We start from the raw sequence: 19,687 nt of genomic DNA, 5'->3' as shown, positions 1-19,687 counted from the left end.
GCAGGACCCTTTCTTGCTTGCTGTAACTTGATTTAAGTAACATCGTTTACCATTGCCCACAGTAAATCCCAACAAATGTTGCAGCCTAATGGTGTGAAAATCTTTACGATCCATCCCATTCTCCTCAGCCTTTAATCTAGTCCTCTATGACACATCTGCTCTGGCTACATTCCAAAAAACAATTTTCTTTGAAGGCATCAATCATACTAAAATTGGTTTAAAGTAATTTCCAGATACTTCGTGTACTCCAGTTTTATTTATCAGGTCCAGCAAAACACACCACCAAGGTTTGACAAAGAGTTGCAAATAGTCCTTTTCAATTGCTCCATATTCCAATTTTTACCTATTGGGGGTGGGGTGGGGGTTTGGAGAAGTGTAAATTTAGACTACCTGGGCTCAGATACAGACGTGAGAATTAAGGGCACAGCACAGAATTATTGAAGATTTAAACCACAAAGCAAACTAGAACAGAAATATACTTCTTTGTAAACTGTAGTCACAGCAGTAAATTTTCTTCTTCCATTTGAGTTTATTTAAACAGGGCTTCTCAAAGCATTTGAGTGAAATTGGGCCTCCTTTGGTAAGCAAAGGACCTAAAAAGAATATTTCAAAAATGAACAGGCGAAGTCTGTTATCTTTCATGCTGTACTCTGCAGCGCCCAGTATTTTTTTCACATAGCATAGGACAAAATTACATTTGAGGTGGAATGTATTGTCATTTGCCAATAAGTAGTTGAAATACCATTATCCCAATGTAACAATCTCCAAGAACTAGCCTTTTTAAAGGCATACACTGGCTAACTCTTCTTAATCCCTGCTGTATATATACTAGGTTACATAAAAGCAGACAAATCCACAATTAAGCATTAAGCATTTGCTGTATTGAAGTATCTTTAGTTCTAATAAGACTAGTAGTACAGAGTTACAGAGCATAATTTAACACTTAGTTGCAAGTATATTAAGTATGGTACTTTCAATGAACTGGAGGACAAATGGGTATTTCTTTTAAAATTTACTACCAACAATTTACTCTGAACAGTTCTGCTAAGCATTGATGTTACAGGGAAGAAAAAAAAACCCAACAAAAAACTATTCCCACTTTTTTTTGCCATTTGGTAGCAATTTACAACACAGGCTTTGATCTTCAGAATACCCTGAATTCAGTAGAAAAACCTTTTGAATGAAGATTTGTACAATAGAAACTTCTCGGCAGTCAAAATTTAGACTGTAAAAAAATACATGCAAAACATACTTTTCTGAAAACACTTAACTTTGAACAAAGCACCAAACTACACAAATGCAGAATGAAAACAGCATTTCAACTCCACCAAAAGTAGTCATCATAAAAGGTGTAAAAGTCACCTAACTTCGTCACTAGGCACTGTTCACTTTTTAACAGGAGACAATAAAAAAATATTGCCCACAATCAATATCCCAACTATAGGGCATGTTTCAGAAAGTCTTCAACTTCATGCTTTAATAGCGGCCTAGAAAAAAAAAAAAAAAGGTTTAATGTGCAATGAATTTATCTCATACTTTGAAAGTTTAACAAGTAACAGACTGCATTTACTACAAGTGAACTCCAAACTTTCTTTAGCCCCTCCACTCATTACTTTTTGGGAGTCCTGGTGGTTGGTTCCATTTGAGGCTGTTAACTGCAAGGCCAGCAATTGGAATCCACCAGTAGCTCCCTCAGGAGAAAGGCCTTTTTACTCTTAAAACAGTGTCAGAAACTTACAGGAGTATTTTTACTACCCTATCCTATAAGGCTGCTACAAGTTAAAATGGATTCAAAGGCAGTGAATTTATGGATTTATTAACTGATACGCAACCCCCCACCATGCCAAGCTATTACTACCATAAGTTTAAGTCTCTAGAAGACGTAAACAACTAACACACTTGGTAGATATTAAACATTATGAAAAACTACAAAAGTGTAGAATCTGGCAATGGCAACAGTTTAATTACGAACATTAGCAGTCATGAAAAAATAAACTTACGAGGAGAGTATGATCGAGATCTAGAACGTGATCTGTATCCTCCACGACTATAGTAGGGAGAAGGCGACCGTCTTCTGTGAACAAATTTCAAAGCTGTCTAAGTCTCCATAAATCACAATGAAAAGTATATCAGATCACACACCATCACTTTCTTACACTCCCAAATGATAGCGGTCTCAAAATTGGCTAGACTCCTTGGAGTATTAAGTCTCATTCCAGAGAGCCACCCTTTCTCTAAACCTCAGGTTAACTATTCCATGAATTGCATTTAACAAGCCCCCCCCCCCCACCAGTTCAATTCACTTTTAAGCTTACTCCAGGATTTCATCTCAAAATGATATAGTAGCCTCTAGCACAAAATCAATTATTTTATACACATAACACTTTTACCTCACAACTATTTTCATAAGTTTACTGAAATCTATTTTGTGTGATGGTGCCAAGTATTATAAATATCAAAACATTCATAGATAAATTTTCTCTTGGCCTACCTATAAATTTGATCCCGGTCTTGAGCGGCTCTCCATCCTCCTCCTCCACCACCCCCTCCTCTGTTGAGGTAGAAAGGACATACATTTTAAATATTTGAAATAATAGAATTCCTGCATATAATAATCACGTTTGACTTGAGCCTTTTTTGTTGCCCTTTTTAGAACAGGCCTGGAGCTCTCTCTGGTGGCTACAGTAAATATCACTAGATTATATAACCCCACTGCCAAGACTTTAAATCTATCATCTGCCAAAATTTCCCCTGTAAAATGTCACTAGTAAGATGGTGCTTAAGAAAATGGTTTCAGGGAGTGATAATAAACTAGACAATTTTAAAAGAACAAAGACCCAACATTTTGCTGATAAAAAATGTGGTCACTGTCATACCAAGCTAACTGTGGTCTAAATAATTTATTCAAACTACTGTTCATGATCATTCCAACAAACAAGACAACTCTTTGAGGTATATCAAGATTTTGATAGAAAGCTACCAAGAATCCTATTGTTAAAAATCCCATTTGTATCTACATAATGAACAAAAGCAAACATGTAAATGGAAGTAAAAGATATATAGATAAGAAAGTGGTTTTGAAAGACACTCAGTTTAGGATATACATAGTATGTTTTACCTGTATGATCGACTATAGTAGTCCCGATCATCATAGCCTCGATCATATCCTCTGTCATAGTAGTCGCGACGGCGTGAACTGCCACTATGAATAAAAAATTAAGCCTTTTACAATACCAGTAATTTTTCAATTTGAGACTAGAGCTTGACATACAAAACACATGACACTAAGCTCTGTGGATAAGGCTGAGAAATTGCTACAGCATAACTCTCTCTAGAGAGGCAGACTGGCACCAAAAAACTCAGAAAGTACTAATGTTTTGCATTATTCTCGTCTAAGACACAGACCACTCACTGCTTTGTTACGAGGATACATACATACCATATATACTCGTGTATAAGCGGAGTTTTTCAGCACATTTTAAAGGCAGTTTTGCGGTAAAATTAGGTGTCTCAGCTGGTATTTGGGTTGGCTTATATGTATGAATTGCTCATGTTCCCAAATCTACCTGGCCTAAACTTGTCACTGTCCCTCTTTCAGAAAACTACTTGGCAGCAATTGACAAATATTTTTTAAAGATACAGGTTATTTGCCTTTGGAGCCTCCTTGGATAATTCCAATATCCCGGAGAGGAAGCACCCCCCACGCTGGAACACGTGTAAGGGATTCTTTTGCTTTCACCAAATCACACACTATTAAGACACTTATCTCTAAAGAGATACTGCTAAGATGAAAAATATACCCATAATCCAACACACTAAATACAGGTAGGTACAAAGGGTAAAAAAATGCAATGACTAGTATTTAGATCAAAGCTTGTATATCCTTTAGAAAAAGGAAGTTCAGCACTTACTCCCTTAGCAAAGCTTGTAAGAAATAGATTTAAAAGTTAACTCAGAAATCTGTTACAGAAAGAGTATTTCCAATGAAAAAAAATACGAAATGTACTTTAAGTTAGTTACAAAACTTAAAATCAAACAATTTATACTTTGGGAAGATCAGCCCTGAAGATTGTTCGTAGTGAATGTAACCCTTAGTGCAAAGTAAGCAAGTTGAAAAAAGTATACTATATTCAAAATATAAACTTACTAGGTAGGTCTCCCCATATAAATGCCAGGTGTTGGGGTGTGTGGTCTTTTTGTAATGGAGAAATCAACTCTGATCCTACGACCATCAAGCTCCATTCCATTGGCACGCTCTTTAGCCTACAAAAGTTACACGTAAGGTGTTAATACATTCCCTCAATAAAATGACAAGTGATCATAACTAGATAAAACCAATCTACCAGCTAGTTATATCCAAGTCATTTGATTCACACAATTTAAGACTTGTTTCTTGAAATCATTATTATGACCATTCTCCACAAATAAAGGTTTATTGAGACACAGCAAGCTATTATACACATTTGGCTTTTTCTAATTCTTTAGGTTTATAATGTTGAATATCCTGATTGAGACTACACGGATCAGTCTAAGTTTGGATAACTTCTCATTTTATTTGGGTACCTTTAGATCATTATCTTCATACAGATTTTTTGGGTCTTCACTCAAGTCAAATTAGTATTCAAATTTGAAACTACTTGCTCAGTTCCTATTCCTTTGTCTACATTGATATTATAAGGTAAAGGATTATTTAATATTCACTCATCCTTTAGACCAAAATTTCAGTTTTTGGGTGGTCTGGTCCAGATCTTTGTTGAATTAAATGTGGCAAAGGTCAAAGAATTGGGGCATTCATTAGTTTATAATTACTGAAGTGGAACGATAACTTCATTATTATTTTTAAGAAGTGTGATTAGCAAGAAAGTGTGACTTAGAATGAGTGAGCCGATCATAACGACCACATCCATTCCAAAATTGCTTACCTTTTAACTCAAATGAGTGCCAATTAGCTGGTCATTAATATTTGGAATTGACACAAAGAATCACTCTTATGAAGGTACAGATAGGTTTTTCACTTACTTCCTTGGCATCGTCTACATTTTCAAAATACACAAAGGCAAATCCTCTTGAACGCCTGGACTGCTGGTCATATACAATAGACACATCAGCAATGGGGCCATATTTAGAGAACACTTCTCTAAGGTCTCTTTCGGTGGTGTATAAGCTCAACCCGAACACTCCAAGACAACAGTTGGGATCAGGGTTTGCCTAGAATTACAAAGAAATGAATTGCAGATTTTGAAAACTTATGAAATCATAAAAACAAAAACGTCTTATTTCAGAGAACTTATCCTATTCAATTCATCTTCTAAGGATTTATTTTGAATATTTACACACATTTCCACAGGGGATATTCAGCTCCACTTCTGTGGCCCCCAAAAGGAAGCAATTTAAAACAAAGTGATATATATGCATACAAATGGGATGCTTTCAATCACCAAAATCCAAGGGAATTATTGAACTGGGCACCATTTTTATAGAAACAACAGACACAAATGTTCACACAAGTTTATAAACAAAGCCCAATAGTTAAAATTCTCGGATTTGGTGATCTGCTTGCTTCCCTTAAAGATTACAGCACAGAAAATATCACAGTGCAGTTCCACTGAAAATTCCATTTCATTCTTAAGCATGTCTCCCTTTTGATTATGCAATCAATCACTTGCCCCTTCCTACCCCACCCTCTAGCCCCAGAAGCTTCTTTAAACCCTACCCCAAAGCTTTAATGTAAAATTTGTGTCAGGTACCAGTTATGTAAATATTGGGTGACACTTCTGATAGAGGGCTGAGGTCCAATAAAATCAGTTTTAACTCCAAACAAGTTCTTTTGTTGATCCATGGTTTTAAAAACAGAAAAATTCACCTTACCCGATTCCCAACATGACGCCTGCGAGTAGACATGGGAGAATGACTGTGGCTGTGCCGCCTACGATAATCTCGACTGTAAGACCGGCTACGGGATCGTCGATGGGAACGAGACCGAGACCGAGATCTTGTGTAATGCCTTCTTGAACTTCTTCTGGATCTAGACCTGCAAGACAAAGGCTTCAAGGTTAGGACCAAATATCTGACAATAGCCATGTTAGTAGTTTATTTACTACTCTAGTCAAAACTTTCAAGCGAGGGAACACTTATACAGACTTCAGACATACACCAACACGGCACCAATTAACTGGGGTTCTCACTTTTCTTTACTCATTTAAATTCTTTCTGGGAAAAGTTCTCAAACCACAGCTCTCTCCAACATTTGTTTAAGTAATATGAAGATTAAAATGGACATTTAGTAGCTTTTGAAAACCAACAGTACATGCAACAGTACACTAACTTACTGCACCCATCTCTTCTCCCCATTAGAACACTCCATTTTTCTGCTTCTCACAACATGCTCACCATATTCAGTCAGCAAGATACTATCACCATCCCAAGTAGTTTTCCACGAGTTTTTTTAAACCAGTGAGTGGCTCTTCACTAGAAAAACCATCCATATGAGCTTGTTTATTTCAACCAAGATTTGTTTCAAAGATAAAAGGGGTTACTAATTATGCCTGAGTCCCAGGCTTAAACTGGCAACGTCCTAGTCATGTTTACCCTTCTCAACCAGCATTAAAAAAGGAAAGGAAAGAAAGGACTGCAGCATTGTTTGATTACACATGTAATATGCTAAACCCTACTTATTTCTCATCAGGTTTTGAAGTATAGTTGCCATACTAAGTAGTCTCCACAACTCCAAAGAACTAGCCCTATTGCTAACCTCTTCCTGTACAGATAAAGAAACTAAAGTTGAAAAGGTTAAGCAATCTACCCAAGACCGCAAAAATAGAGGTAAAGAGTTGAATCCTGACTCCAAAAGCACAGGCTCTTAGCCATTCAATAGTCTGCCGCCCAAAACTTATAGAATGAACTTAGAATTAAGTTCATATCTGGTTACCAGTATTTAAAAGGCCAACAAATAATCTAACCCTCTCTACCTTCCTGGTTTACAAAGCACACACCAATTTCAGAGCTAAGTGTAACAGAAGAAAATGCCATGACAGTCTTTCTTACCTAGATTCAGATCTGGACCTGGACTTTGATCTGGAACGCCTGGAATCTTCCTTGGAGCGAGACCTTGCAGGGGTATGCCTTGCAGATTTCCCAGATCCATGAGCACTTCCACTTCTGGAAGCAGAACGGGATTCCTACACGCAGATTTCAAAAGTTTAATTTGTATACTTTCTGGGCAACTTCAAAAACAAATAAGCTGCTGTGAGATAAATGGTGAGGGAAAAAGCAATCCCCTTCCAAGGTAAGAAAACATACGTAAGGGCAGGAACTGTATACCTGGTATAATTTCCTTGCTCCAACTAAAGTTGTCAATTAACTTGTCCTTTCTTCCACTATCTGACCCCATTCCCTTTAGAAAGGGGTACAAAAATCAAACAGTAAAGGAACTGTCCAGGGGATCGTGACTTCATAAAGACTAGGGTAAGAAAATTCTTTCTAACTATGACACCTATACTTTATAACTATTTTATTCAGATTGCAATCAACAAAGCCTATGAAATTTGTAAGTTGCTTAAAAAGTTTTGCAGTTAAAAAAACCAAAATAGAAATATTTTAAACACCTAAACTTTTAAAATTATAGTTTTTAAGTATAGCAAGAGATAAGATCTCTCCATTTCAAGCTCTAGAGGCAAAATCCTATTCAAAAAAAAAAAAAAAAAAATCAAGGACCATCTCTATCCACCTAACAGTGGACACCCTACTAAACTCTATAACTAGTAAGTATAGTTATGAACAGAAAGGCACTGACCTGTGCTGATGACCAGAAAGCTTACCAGAAACCCACAACTAAATAATAAATAAATCACAAAGGCACACGGAAACAGATTAGATCTGAGGTGCCTAATCTAGGGGCCTGGAAGGCAGTACAAAAGCCAAATCAAGAGCATTAACTATGTAGGCTTCCTTATCAAGATATAGGAACAAAACAGAAAGTGAAAGGCACAAAAAGATCTCTAAAGCAAGCAGCAAAAAAGGGCACAAGGTAACTAACTAGTTCATCCAGGAGCCTAAGCAAAACATACCCACCCACCAAACTCACTGTCATCCAGTCCATGCTAACACATAGGGCCCCCTAAAGAGCAGAACTACACCCATGAGTTTCTGACACTAACTCTTTAAGGGAGTAGAAAGTGCCTTTCCCCCCTCAGTTGAGTGACTAGTGGTTTTGAACTGCTGACCTTGCAGATTGCAGCCCACTGAGCAAACCACTACACCACCAGGAGAGCGCACACACACACCCACACCAATAGAAAGGCACAATTCAGTACAAGTAATAGTACTGAAAGTAAGTTCTTCTAAGGCACTGGAACAGTAAAGGGCAGAGTAACAGAACCAGAAACCTGCCAATTTTTAAGTATCAAAATCAAGGAAACCCTATGTTGACCCCGTAGACAGAGCAGAACTGCCCCTACAGGATTACATGAGCAAAAACTCCCTCAGAGTTGCTGGTGGGTTTAAAATGCTGATCATGTGTTGTTAGCAGCCCAAAGCGTATCCCACTACAAAGAAGCCTCTATTGGTAACCCAATTTAAGCAAGTTAAAATAATATTTAATCTAGTGATTCTTTCCATCCAAAAATTTGAGTAGGTGCAAATGGAATAATCACAATAGACCTCCCCACTCTCAAAATGACAAATAGGGAATAATTAAATTGAAATGTAAAAGGGAGAAACAAATAGTAACAGTCATTAATAGAATTCAGAACTCTAGCCTAAAAACAAAACTAAGTGTTAAAAATAGATTGCAAAGTCATATGTAAGTTTCGATGTAATGACATGAACTGACAGCAGCTCCCTTTTCTATAAAGAGATTTCAAAGAAAAAGATGTGCAACAGCTTTCTTAGCACCAAGAACAAAATGGTTAATGGATTTACTGCTGCTCTGGGAACCCCAAAGAACTAGGTCCTGAATTCTCTAACATATACACTGAGATGTTTACAAGTATATAGCTAACCTCCCTCTGCCCTTTGACACAGAACTAGCTAAGTCTCTAAACTAAAGCGGAAGGGGGGTGGGTGTGGGTGGGTGGAGAGACAGTAAGAAAAGGGTTAAGTCTAATTAGTACCATCTAGCTACACCACAAACAAAAGCTAATGCGTTAATAGTTAAAAGAAAGAACTCTAATGTTACAAAACGGCTTATTCCAATGCTATAGTTTATGCCATGGAATGGGTAACAGAAAATTTCCCGGAAAAGGGGTTAAAGAGAATATGGACGCTTCATGTAAAAAGCTAGAATACCAATTAAATTTTAGCATCAGCCACAACCTAAATATAAGTAGGCAAGAAAAATCTAGATTTCCATCAAGCCTCTTGCTTTAGGCAGTTTATCCAACTAAGAGAGTAGAAAAACATAAGTCTTAGTTTCCTCAAGGAATTTTAGCAGACCAAGTGTCACAAATAATGCAGTAATTGTTTAATACTAAATTGCTGCTCCCCAAACGGAGCAGTAGTGTCTTAAAGACTAGGAATAAGAGGGAAACCGTATCTTTGATGCTTTAAGAACTCAACTGGTTTATAGGATTCCTGCTTCTGCCTACCTACTTGGCCGACCTGCCTGCCTGAAGCATGCACCTTATGGCATCCTATCCTCAAAAGACCAGAGGCCTGTCTAGAGCAAGGCATCCTCAAATTTAAAGAGACTTTGACCAAGAGGGTGGAAGTTACAGATAAGATGGGGTCCACTGTGGTCACATTTTAAGTTGCTCTTTCCCACAGATGGATAAATGGTGTGCCCCCCCCCCCATCAAGAACCACCCAGGTCTCCTGATTTAAAGCCTCGTGCCCCCCACCCCGGTAACAGAACATCCCTTTAACCTCAACCCACTCTTTTTTAGTTTAAAATACAGTTAATATTAAATCAAACTGTAAGTTCTTTAAACAAGCCAGGATTTTTTAAAAAAGTACACAAAACTATTTTTTGTTTTTCATGTGAAAGCCTGGTCTTACCATAAAAATAAAGTCAGCTTGGACACACAAATACGCCAGTTGTTAAAGTAACCTCAAGTAACTGGGAGAAGAATACAAAAACTAAGGCAAGGTAGAGACCACAAAAAGGCCAAAAAATTTACATTACAATAGACTTAAACCCTTTAAGATGGTCTTTCCAAGAAATGCTATTTAAACCACCTTCTCAAAGTGCTTTATGAACATATTTCTAAGGTTGCCTTTACTTCAGGAAGAATCAATCACTTAAGATATCACTTAGCTTGACTTTTCCTAGTAGAAAGAAGGCAGTTGTTGGCTGGGTAATACAAGGCATGATTAACATATACTTGCTGTATACAGCTAGTTAACATCACACGAATCGTGGGACTCCTTCCCCCTCCATAGACAAAAAATAAAATAAAACTCACCCCCCACCCTGTAAAAAAATTTGTGATTTCCTCTGCACTTGTGGGAGGGTGAGGACCAGGAACAAAGCTACCTTTATAAATCTCTATCAAACTACTACTAACAGCTAAGTGCTAGAAGCGAGAGTAAAAGTAAAGCATCTGCTAACACTATACTGGTTCAGTATGCAGGAGTGTATGTGCACACTCCCCTCCCTGCCTGCCCCACCATCATAAGGAAACACCAAGCTGTGAGAGAAAATAGAAGTAGGCAGTCACAAACACCATGAGTTAGATGAAAACCTAAGGGGGAGAGACCATTATGTGAACAGTCACCCACACTACAGAACTACTCATTTCTGCCTAATATTTGACTACAAAGGGTTAATTTAAAAGAAAAAGAAAAGGCATTTCAATCATTTGACCAAGCAAATTAAAGTTAGAATTACCTAATGTAAACGTTTCCCCTGGAAGGCACTTCTTAACCCTGTATATATTTTCTTCTATTAAACAAATAATGCATGCATGTTTAGCAAAATATACAGGGACACATAAACAGACTAGTAATTACTTAGCGTAGTGCTTTCTGATTCCAGATTACTTCTTATCTTAACTTCATTTTTATTTCTTTTCTTCATTCTTCCGTTTCAAATTCTGACTTCTTTCATCTTCCCCACTTCTCACAAATTGCTCAATATTCTACAAGTGGGACTTCTGGTCTGATAATTAGCATGCATTCTTTTATTTTTTCAAATTTCAGCTTCACTTATTCCTGAGCTTCAAATACTCATTTATAAAACTTGTCAAATGACGACTTCCGCATTTTCCTTCTTCAACATTAACCTTAATAGAAAAAGAACAGGATGAAGAATATTTTAAAACTCCAGGATAAAATCCAGTGCCAAAACTGAAACTAGAAAAATCCCTTTGGTTTTGGATTTAAAAAACAAAACAAAGAAAACCCTAGAATATGCAGCTCAAAAAAACTGAAGCTAGTTGCCATTCTAAAATGTAGTAATTTTTATTTGTCTACTCCAAATAGACTTTATCATGCTTAAGTGAATGTGAACTTTTCACGTGAACATTTACTGTTCATTTAACACTTTAAGAACTAAAATTACATTTCACACTTATTTTATTCATCAATAGAAAATGCCAGTGTCAGTATCTCTAGTCCAAGTGACACATTAATACAAAAGTGCAAGAAAGGAAAGCATGGACTATTTATACAATGTCAAAGACTTGGGGTTAATGAAGTTTTACAATATTGTGATTTTCTAGGTAAGGTCAAATAATATATTTAATATCACATTTTTGCACTGCATATTTAAGGACTGTCAAAATATCAAAGAACCTAAAAATTTGGAGCTTTAGTGTTTAATCCACCTGTAGAAAGCCGCTCTAATAAAAATGTACAGCATGGATAGCCCAACTACTAAATTTAGAGCATTTTAAAATCAGAGGAAAAAATGTCAAGTTAACCATGCGATAAACTACAAAGAAAAACAGAACAAACTTGAATCCAAACAGCGGGCATTTTCACAAAATGTGGTAATATCCTCACCCCAAAGAACAATACTAAAAGCTTCAGATATACAAAAAAGGAACCCTAGGTTCAAAGGTGGCAAGATTGGGAGAATTATAGGCTCACCTCAAATCATTTAAAGAATGCCAACCTAGCAAATCAATACAGTATCAGTGTACACTGAGCACTAAACAAAATACTTCCATAAGCATTCCATTTTTCCTATCTCCTTCAAAGACTTTTACTACTGCGTTATCAATGATTTGCTAACCTAAGTTTTATTTCTTTGTTGGGGCAGAGGGGGGAAATCCTAAAGCCTTTCTCCCCTGAATTCTTTTTTAGGGTAAAAAAAAAACACAACAAAAAAACAAGCCTTCCCAATTTAGATCAAGACAACCATGTCTACCAGAGGAAATGTGATGTAATTTCAAAGGTTAACTTCTAAGCTATCTTTTAATTGTTGAACTTTAATCCAGGAGAAAATTATAATAGGCCTTTACCTTAAAGGAGTCACAGCAATTGCTTTTCTTTTTAATATCCATCACTAAAATGTAATGGGAGATATTTACTGGCAACATAAATGTAATCATGGAATCAGAATGCCCAAGCAGATTTCCTCTTAGGGCCTCCTAAATGTAAGTACAGATACAGTAGATAGATATATAAGACTGAATACTGGAACAGAGGTTAATGTCCTATTTCCATCATGGATGCCTTCCTACTGTTATTTGTACCTCTTCCAAATTCTTTCTCATATTCAAAGAACACCACACACAACTGAGTATATATTCCAACTCAGTTTAGTAATTTCAAGTGGCCACTTTATAAAACCGAAGGACTAACCATTGGTCTAATATGATGCACATTGTTAAGAAGTCTTACTTAGAAACAGATCCATCCTACCAGCCAACACAATTTTTGTTAAAAATCATTCCAGGAGTTGCAATAGCCCACGAGGAGCTTTAGTGTTAAAATATTAAAAAATAAATTTCCCCAGAAAGCTTTTTGGGAAGTTCTTGTTGGTAAGATGACTGGCAAGGCAATGGTTTAAAAATTACAGAGGACAAAGAAAACACAGTGTTCTGGTTTGTAAAAAGGCCAATCCAAATGGTTTTTTCCCCTGTAGCCAAATGGTGCTATAAATTGAATTGACAGGAAATCAAAATACCATCTCTGTACTTTATAAAAATACCTATTAAGTGCAAAACCGGATCAACACCATAAAATATACTATGGTTCTAAAGTCTACCTCTCTCACGGTGCCTTGAAAGTGTGAACCAACTGAGAAAGTGTTTTGCATGTAAAGGTAAGAAGGGAGGGGTCAACAAGGGCTTTCACACCAGTCTGAATTCCTCTTCCATACCTTGACAAAACCGGTAATACTTACCTTATATTTTCAGTTTGAAAACACCACCTTCTATTCCCAGACAATGTCCAGAGTATTAAAGCATTCTTATAATCAATAAACTCATTTAAGCCTACTTTCATAAAGAGCCTAGACTACTCACAGCTAACTGGACTCCCGGGTAGTACCAAACATTTCCTTCCACTTGACAGTATTAAAGAGTTTGGTGAGATATTCTTTAGGAAGAAACAAAAGATCTAGATGTCTCAATATTGAATATAAGAGTTACGGTGTTAAAAACAGAATACTAAAAGACAACTGAAGATTAGCAAGAGGAGGAAAACTGCAGAATTCAAAAGGCAGCTTTGATGGAATGCTAAGTATCCAGATGCTGTATTTAACTGAAAGCAGGCACTTGTATTTTAAATACAGTTTCTTACAAATAGCCAGTATTCTATTAAAGTATTTGCCAGGTCAAAATATATTTACTAGTGTAATCCTGATCGCTTCACAGAAATTAAAGCCCTATTTGGGTCCTGTCCTTTCAATAGTTTCCTTATTGTTGCCTAGAGATCATAACTGTAAAAGGGTAGCATAGTAAAAACTGACTCGAGATCAGACAACACAAAACTCACATACTCCTATGCAGAGATTAGAGGCCTCAAAGATTTACTTAAGGTATGAATACTAACCCTACAATACCTAGCCATTGTTTAAACTTGCTTAGTTATGCTCTTAATTCTTTTAAGTTGTGAAGGAATTCATCTGTTAGAACACCGCCCCCAGGGTTGGCAATTTGGTTAAGTACTTGAATTGAAGCCACTTGAGCCACTATAGAGATTTTACTTTTGAACGTGGCTTGGCTAGTTCAGGAAAGCTAACTCTGGCTAGGAAAGCAGTTTTAAATATAAATATATCATCTTTGAGATGCAGAAATAATAAACACACTTCAGACCCCATAGCTACTTTGCCCTAAGTACTCATTACAAAGTAACACATCATGTAGTCACATTAAATATGTACTGATTTACCGAGTATGCTGACCAATTCTACAAGTTTCCACATATAAAACCTGGCTGTTCAGGAAGGTTTAAAACCAACTAAAAAAGGGCCAAACTCACCATCATCTAGGCAATTCGGACTCCTCTACACTACATAAGGATTTCTGAGGCAGATAGCCTCATCTTTCTTACAGAAAAGGTGATCAGTTTTAACTACCAATCAAAACGTTAGCAGCCCAGTCACTAACCAGTGCCATGGGGATAGGTGTTATTGGCTTTAGATGTTAAGAAAAGGGGGGCGGGCGGGGGGCGGGAGCTTCTTGGAAATTGAGTGAGGCAGTGCAGGATTGGGATACGGAATAGGGAAGATTCCATTTGAACAAGAAACCATTTGGTAATGTTTCAAAAGCTTAAAGTTAAAACTTTAAATTCCAGAAGTTAAAACAGTAAGCACCTCCACAGTTACCTTGAACACACCCATCATAAACTTTTCATAGCTTCCAGGCAGTTCTTAAGAATGGGAAGGTTTGACCATTCCCAAGTTTGACAGTTCTACCTTGCTCTTAATAGCATTTTTCAAACGATTCTTGTTAAAATCTTTCCCAGAGTCCCTTATGGTAGCAAAAATACATGCCGTTTTAATTGTTCTCTCCTAGAACTTAATACCTATGGTACGCAACGAAGTCTAGTATGTAGTTTTTAAAGAAAAATTGAAGTTGTAGATCTCTAGTTAAGATGACGGTATCTCTTCAGCAATCTCTAACCAGGACCCCCCCCCCATTTTACAAAATAAGTTTATTAATCTTTGGGCAGTTTCCACCCTCGCAAATGCAGCTATAATCCACCTTCGCTCACTAACTAGTACTCAAGCTCTCCTTTCCCTCTAACAACGGAAATGTAAAAGCGGAAATGAAGTGATTTGCGGCCTAAGCACAAGTCTCAGTTTTAAAGCTTGGGGTCTCGATCCAATCGCCAGTCCCAAGAAACTAATTTAAGGTCCGGTTAATTCCATCAAACCCGGTTCCAAAGTTGCCCAGTGGATTCCCTCACGTTCTAGAAACAAAGAGAAACAGGAAGCGGGTTCCTGAAAGAGACCCTCTCAAGACGGCAGTCTCGAGTACGCGCTCCCATTGGAGAGCTGAAAAATACTCTTCAGATCTCGCCAGTTCTACCAGCAGAGGGGAACACTAAGTTTCTTTAAAAGGCTAAGATTAAAATCCCAAACACCCGACACCCAACTTCTTTCAACGCCAAGCTCACACCAGTCCACGTGGCTGCTTACTTCTAATCGCCAAGCTAGAAACCCAGAATGCTTTTCACCCTCTTCACAAAATGGTGCCCCCACAACCCCATCCACTCAGCGGCTTCCTAAGTGTCGCAGCGGTTTTAAATTCTCCTTATTCAATCAGCCCTCAACGTCTCGCTCGATCAATTAAAAAAAAAAAAAAAGAGTACCAACAGAAGCCACTCTTCAAAGTATCGGATCGCCTCGAAAGAAAGCAACTAACGGCGCCATCCAGCAGCCCCCGCCAACCTTCCTCGCACGCGCGCAAGGTCGGTCCCCGCCCTCGGCTCCGAGCGCGCTCGCTGGAACGCCCTTCCGGCCCCTCCTCTCCCCAGCGAGCCGACAAAGCCCGCGCCGCGGGCCCCGCCCCCGAGGCCATAGGGCCGCGCGCGGCGGCGTCTCCTCCCGCAGCTCGCTGGCCCGCGAACCTGTCTTTTCCGGGGCCCAGAACCCGGTCTCGTGGACCCTCCAACAGCCGGCGAAACCACAGCCTCGCCGCCCCTTCCTTTCCCTCCCGGCCCCGCCCCGGAGGCGCGCGCAGTCCGCGGGCCCCGCCGCCGCCATTTTGTGCCTCTGGCAGCGCGCCCAGCTCGCCAGCCCAAGATGGCTGCGGCAGGCGAGCAACGGCGAAACCAGATCCCGCTCCCCTCCCCCCACACCGAGGGGACGCCGCGGCCATCTTTAATCTCACTCCCCCCTTCTAACGGATCAAACGGCCGTCTCGGGCAGGAGGCCAGGGAAACCAGCCGGTGGCCGCTCTCACGACCTAAAACACTACTTACGAGGGCTCAGTGAAGAAAAAAAAGCCCTCTCCTAACCTTCTGTCTCTCAGCCTTCGGAGCCTAAACCTCTGTCGCCCGGCGCGAGGCCAACAGGCCTCCAAAGAGATGAGAGAAGCTGTGATCACACAGCTGCCCTCTGCACCACCTCTACGTACCCGCTCGCCGTAGTTCTGCTCGCCGCTGTCGCTCATGACTCCGGGCTGCAGTCGCCGCTCGATGCGCTTCAGTCGAAGCTGTCAACCTCCCGGGCCGAGGCAGCCGCGTAGAACGCAGCTTTCAGAGCCGTTCAGAGACGAAGCACTCCACGCTGCCTCCTCACAGACTCTAACGCTGGCGGATGTGACGCGAGGCTCCTTAAGCGCGCCCCGCCCCCGGCCAGAACGCGCGCTTTCTTGGCCCCGCCCCTTTCCTGCGTGGCCTTCCCTCTCCCGCGGTGGCGCAGGCTGGACCGGATGTGACGTCAGCCCAGTGCTCTCACCGCCCCGCCCCTCAAAAAGCTCCACCCCCATTCTGGGCCTCGGAGGCGGGAAAGTGATAGGTGCTTCTGTGGTTTGGGAGTGTGATGTCTCGGGGGTGTCGGAATCCTTTCTGGAACCTTCCAGAGCAACCGCCCTGGATAGGGGAGGGAGAAGTCCTTTCCATTTCTCCCATTCCCTTAATCTTTTTTTTTTTCTGCTTCACTAATTTCTCTCGTGAGCGTTCCCTTGGTTGCAAAGGGCAGAACGCCGGCATTTCTTTGTTTTTGTGTAGCCTCAGCTGTAGGTTTTTTTTCCTGAATAAAACCTTCGAGTATCTTCTAAATGCCAAACCCTTTACCAAGTCTAGGTAGACAGTAATCAGAGAGTCTGTGAGCTAATGCTGGAGAACTGTTAAATAAACAGAGTCGGGTGGTGCTGTGGTTAGCGGCGGTTAGGCTGGTTCAAACCCACCAGCCTCTCAGAGGCAGAAAGATGAGGTTGCTCTGTAAAGATTGACCATCTCAGAAACCTCAAGGAGCGGTTTTGATGGCAGTGGGTTAAACACAATTCACACTATAATTTTTGACAGTTTAATTGGCATATAGTTCACATATCAAACAATTCAGCAGTTCAACCACTTCAGAAAGAGTGGAACAATTATCACCACATCTGTTTTAGAACATTTTCTGTGTTCTTGTACTCATCGTTTTTTTAGCTTCCCATCTCCCACAACCTCCTCTGCCATGCCCCCAAGGAATCCTTAATTCAGTTACTCTGTATATAGATTTACCTATCCTGGATTTTCTTATACAGGAAAACAACAGGGGTATCCTAGATTAATTGTAGAGATGCCCGATAATGCAGAAAAAAATCCTTGTTTTGATTTTTGATCACGTAAAATCATTCATGATGAAACGGGTTATTTATTGTTAATAAATCATTTTACTGGGGCTCTCACAGCTCTTATAACAATCCATACATCAATTGTATCAAACACATTTCAACATATGTTGCCATCTTCATTTTCAAAACATTTTCTTTCTGCTTGAGCCCTTAGTATCTGCTCCTCTTTTTAACCTCATTCCCCCCCCACACACACCTTTGTAGACCCCTGATAAATGATAAATTATTATTATTTTCATATCTTACACCATGTGCTGTCTCCCTTTGCCCACGTTTCTGTTGTTTGTCCCCCTGTGTGTGTGTGTGGGGTTATAAGTCCATCATTATAGTCAGTTCCCTCTTTCTCCCCCTTCTCCCCCCACCTTCCCTCTACCCTCAGGGTATGGATACTCCCATTATTGTTCCTGAGGGCTTTGTCTCTCCTGTTCCCTGTGTTTCTAGCTCTTATCTGTATCAGTGTACATGCTCTGGTCTAGCCAGATTTGTAAGGTAGAACTGGTGTCATGATAGTGGTGGGGAGGAAGCATTAAAGAACTAGAATGTGTGTTCCATTGCTGCTATGCTACACCCTGGCTGTCTCCTTCTGATGAAAGGATTTAAGGAAGTTCACCAGGTTGTAATGTCAGTGATAAATGCTCAGGATAATTGTTTACCCGGACATGTTACAAAAGTCTTTCCGATCTAGTCATATATAAATGCCCAAAGGGGCATACCGCTCCGGTAGAAGCCTCAACCAAAAGGCGTTCATTCAATTCAAGCTCTGGGTTCACAAACCTAGCTCCTTGAGGCACCCCACTTCACTAATCCTCAGCCTGAAGGCACTCAGCCGCACTTCCAGGGGTCAGCAAGCCCAGCTTTCCCATGTAAATGCCCAGAGCCACCCCATTCTGCAAGCCAACCTCCTACACAAAAGCACTCAGCTTTATTTGCTCTGTGAGTTGGGAAGTCTATCATGCTGTTCCGTGCTCTGGATCCTGGTTCTGCTGCTGCTTCTCTGATGTTACTGTTTGTTATCTTCTGGATTCAGGAGGTTCACTGTTTGGGATCTCAAGTCCAGAAGAATTGCTCCACTTCTGGCCCTTGCTGGTAAGGAAAACCCCTCCTTCCTTAGAGGACTGATCTTATATACAGCAGGAAGTCATTCCAGGAAGTCTCATTCACAGTTAAGCACAAGTGAATCCTACCAGTATCTGTCACACTCTTTCCATACCCAGGCAGGAAAAGATCCTTTGGTGGGAGTTAGAGACTTTGGCTAGGAGGGCCACATTAAATAATTCACTGCCCCTGCAGACATATTAACGAATTATTTGTTTTAACCTTTTGGTTTCATTGTTATTTGAGTGAAAGTTTACTGAGCAAATTGGTTACATAGTTATAATATTAAGTCTTTCCATCTGAAAGCAGGACCATTTCTGTATTTATTCAGATGAACTCGGTCCTTCAAAAGAGTTTTGTTTTTTTTTTAGTTTTATTGGCACATAATTCACATCATACAATTCAATTGTTCAATCATGTCAAGAAGAATTCTACAATCATTACCACAATCACTTTCAGAGCATTTTCTCCCGACCCCCCCATAATTAAATCATCTTTGAAATGAATTGTGTAGTCACATTCAGTTCTAGTGCTCCCCCCACTTCCCACCTTCCCACCTTCATTGTTCACTCCCCAAATCCCCTCATCCTCCCGATTTCCCCCCTACCTACCCTACATCTCATAAAATCCTTGTACCAGTTATTATCTCTATGCATACTGTCTTTCTGTGCTTCGCAAACTGGTAAACCAAACAGAAACAATAAAGAACAGAAATGAAATGAGGTGGTCAGGATAAAACAATAGTAATACAAACATAAAAATACCAAGAATGTCATAGAATGCCAATTTAATAGAAGAAAGTATTCTTGCTTTGAGTGGGTACTTGAGTGAAGGCCCAATGTCCTTCTGCTACCTTAATACTGCTGAAGACAAAGCGGGTGAATAAGCAAATGTGGTGAAGAAAGCTGATGGTGCCC

The 19,687-nt window shown here is 39.7% G+C and overlaps 1 protein-coding gene across 3 annotated transcripts; it reads right to left on the bottom strand.

Annotated features, from left to right (window-relative positions):
- Positions 1-237: 237 nt before the first annotated feature.
- On the bottom strand, positions 238-16,620 carry TRA2B (transformer 2 beta homolog). 3 transcript variants are annotated; one of them, XM_004713421.3, is made up of 9 exons: positions 16,470-16,620; positions 7,045-7,178; positions 5,869-6,031; positions 5,020-5,208; positions 4,148-4,263; positions 3,119-3,202; positions 2,492-2,551; positions 2,001-2,074; positions 238-1,487 (listed from the first exon to the last, which is right to left on the bottom strand). In XM_004713421.3, exons 1-9 carry the CDS (start codon positions 16,503-16,505, stop codon positions 1,477-1,479), a joined length of 867 nt encoding a protein of 288 aa, XP_004713478.1. In that variant the 5' UTR covers positions 16,506-16,620; the 3' UTR covers positions 238-1,476. The 3 variants fall into 3 exon arrangements, with proteins under 3 accessions (XP_004713478.1, XP_045152342.1, XP_045152343.1); XM_045296407.1 differs by having other exon boundaries at positions 2,001-2,071; XM_045296408.1 differs by lacking the exon at positions 7,045-7,178.
- Positions 16,621-19,687: the final 3,067 nt, after the last annotated feature.

Source organism: Echinops telfairi, unplaced genomic scaffold, assembly GCF_000313985.2.
Source record: "Echinops telfairi isolate 266 unplaced genomic scaffold, ASM31398v2 ScPeMD7_7407;HRSCAF=8445, whole genome shotgun sequence".
Lineage (NCBI taxonomy): Eukaryota > Metazoa > Chordata > Mammalia > Afrosoricida > Tenrecidae > Echinops > Echinops telfairi.
Note: the sequence above shows the minus strand (reverse complement) of the source record. Positions and strands in the feature narration are given on the sequence as shown.

Bases quoted from the DNA above. Each gene is read 5' to 3' on its own strand.
- TRA2B (XM_004713421.3), bottom strand. From the start codon at position 16,505: ATGAGCGACAGCGGCGAGCAGAACTACGGCGAGCGG. The intron at 7,179-16,469 runs GTACGTAGAGGT...ATCTGCGTGTAG, and splicing joins AGCAGAACTACGGCGAGCGG to GAATCCCGTTCTGCTTCCAG. The intron at 2,075-2,491 runs GTAGGCCAAGAG...ATTTGTTCACAG, and splicing joins GACCGGGATCAAATTTATAG to AAGACGGTCGCCTTCTCCCT.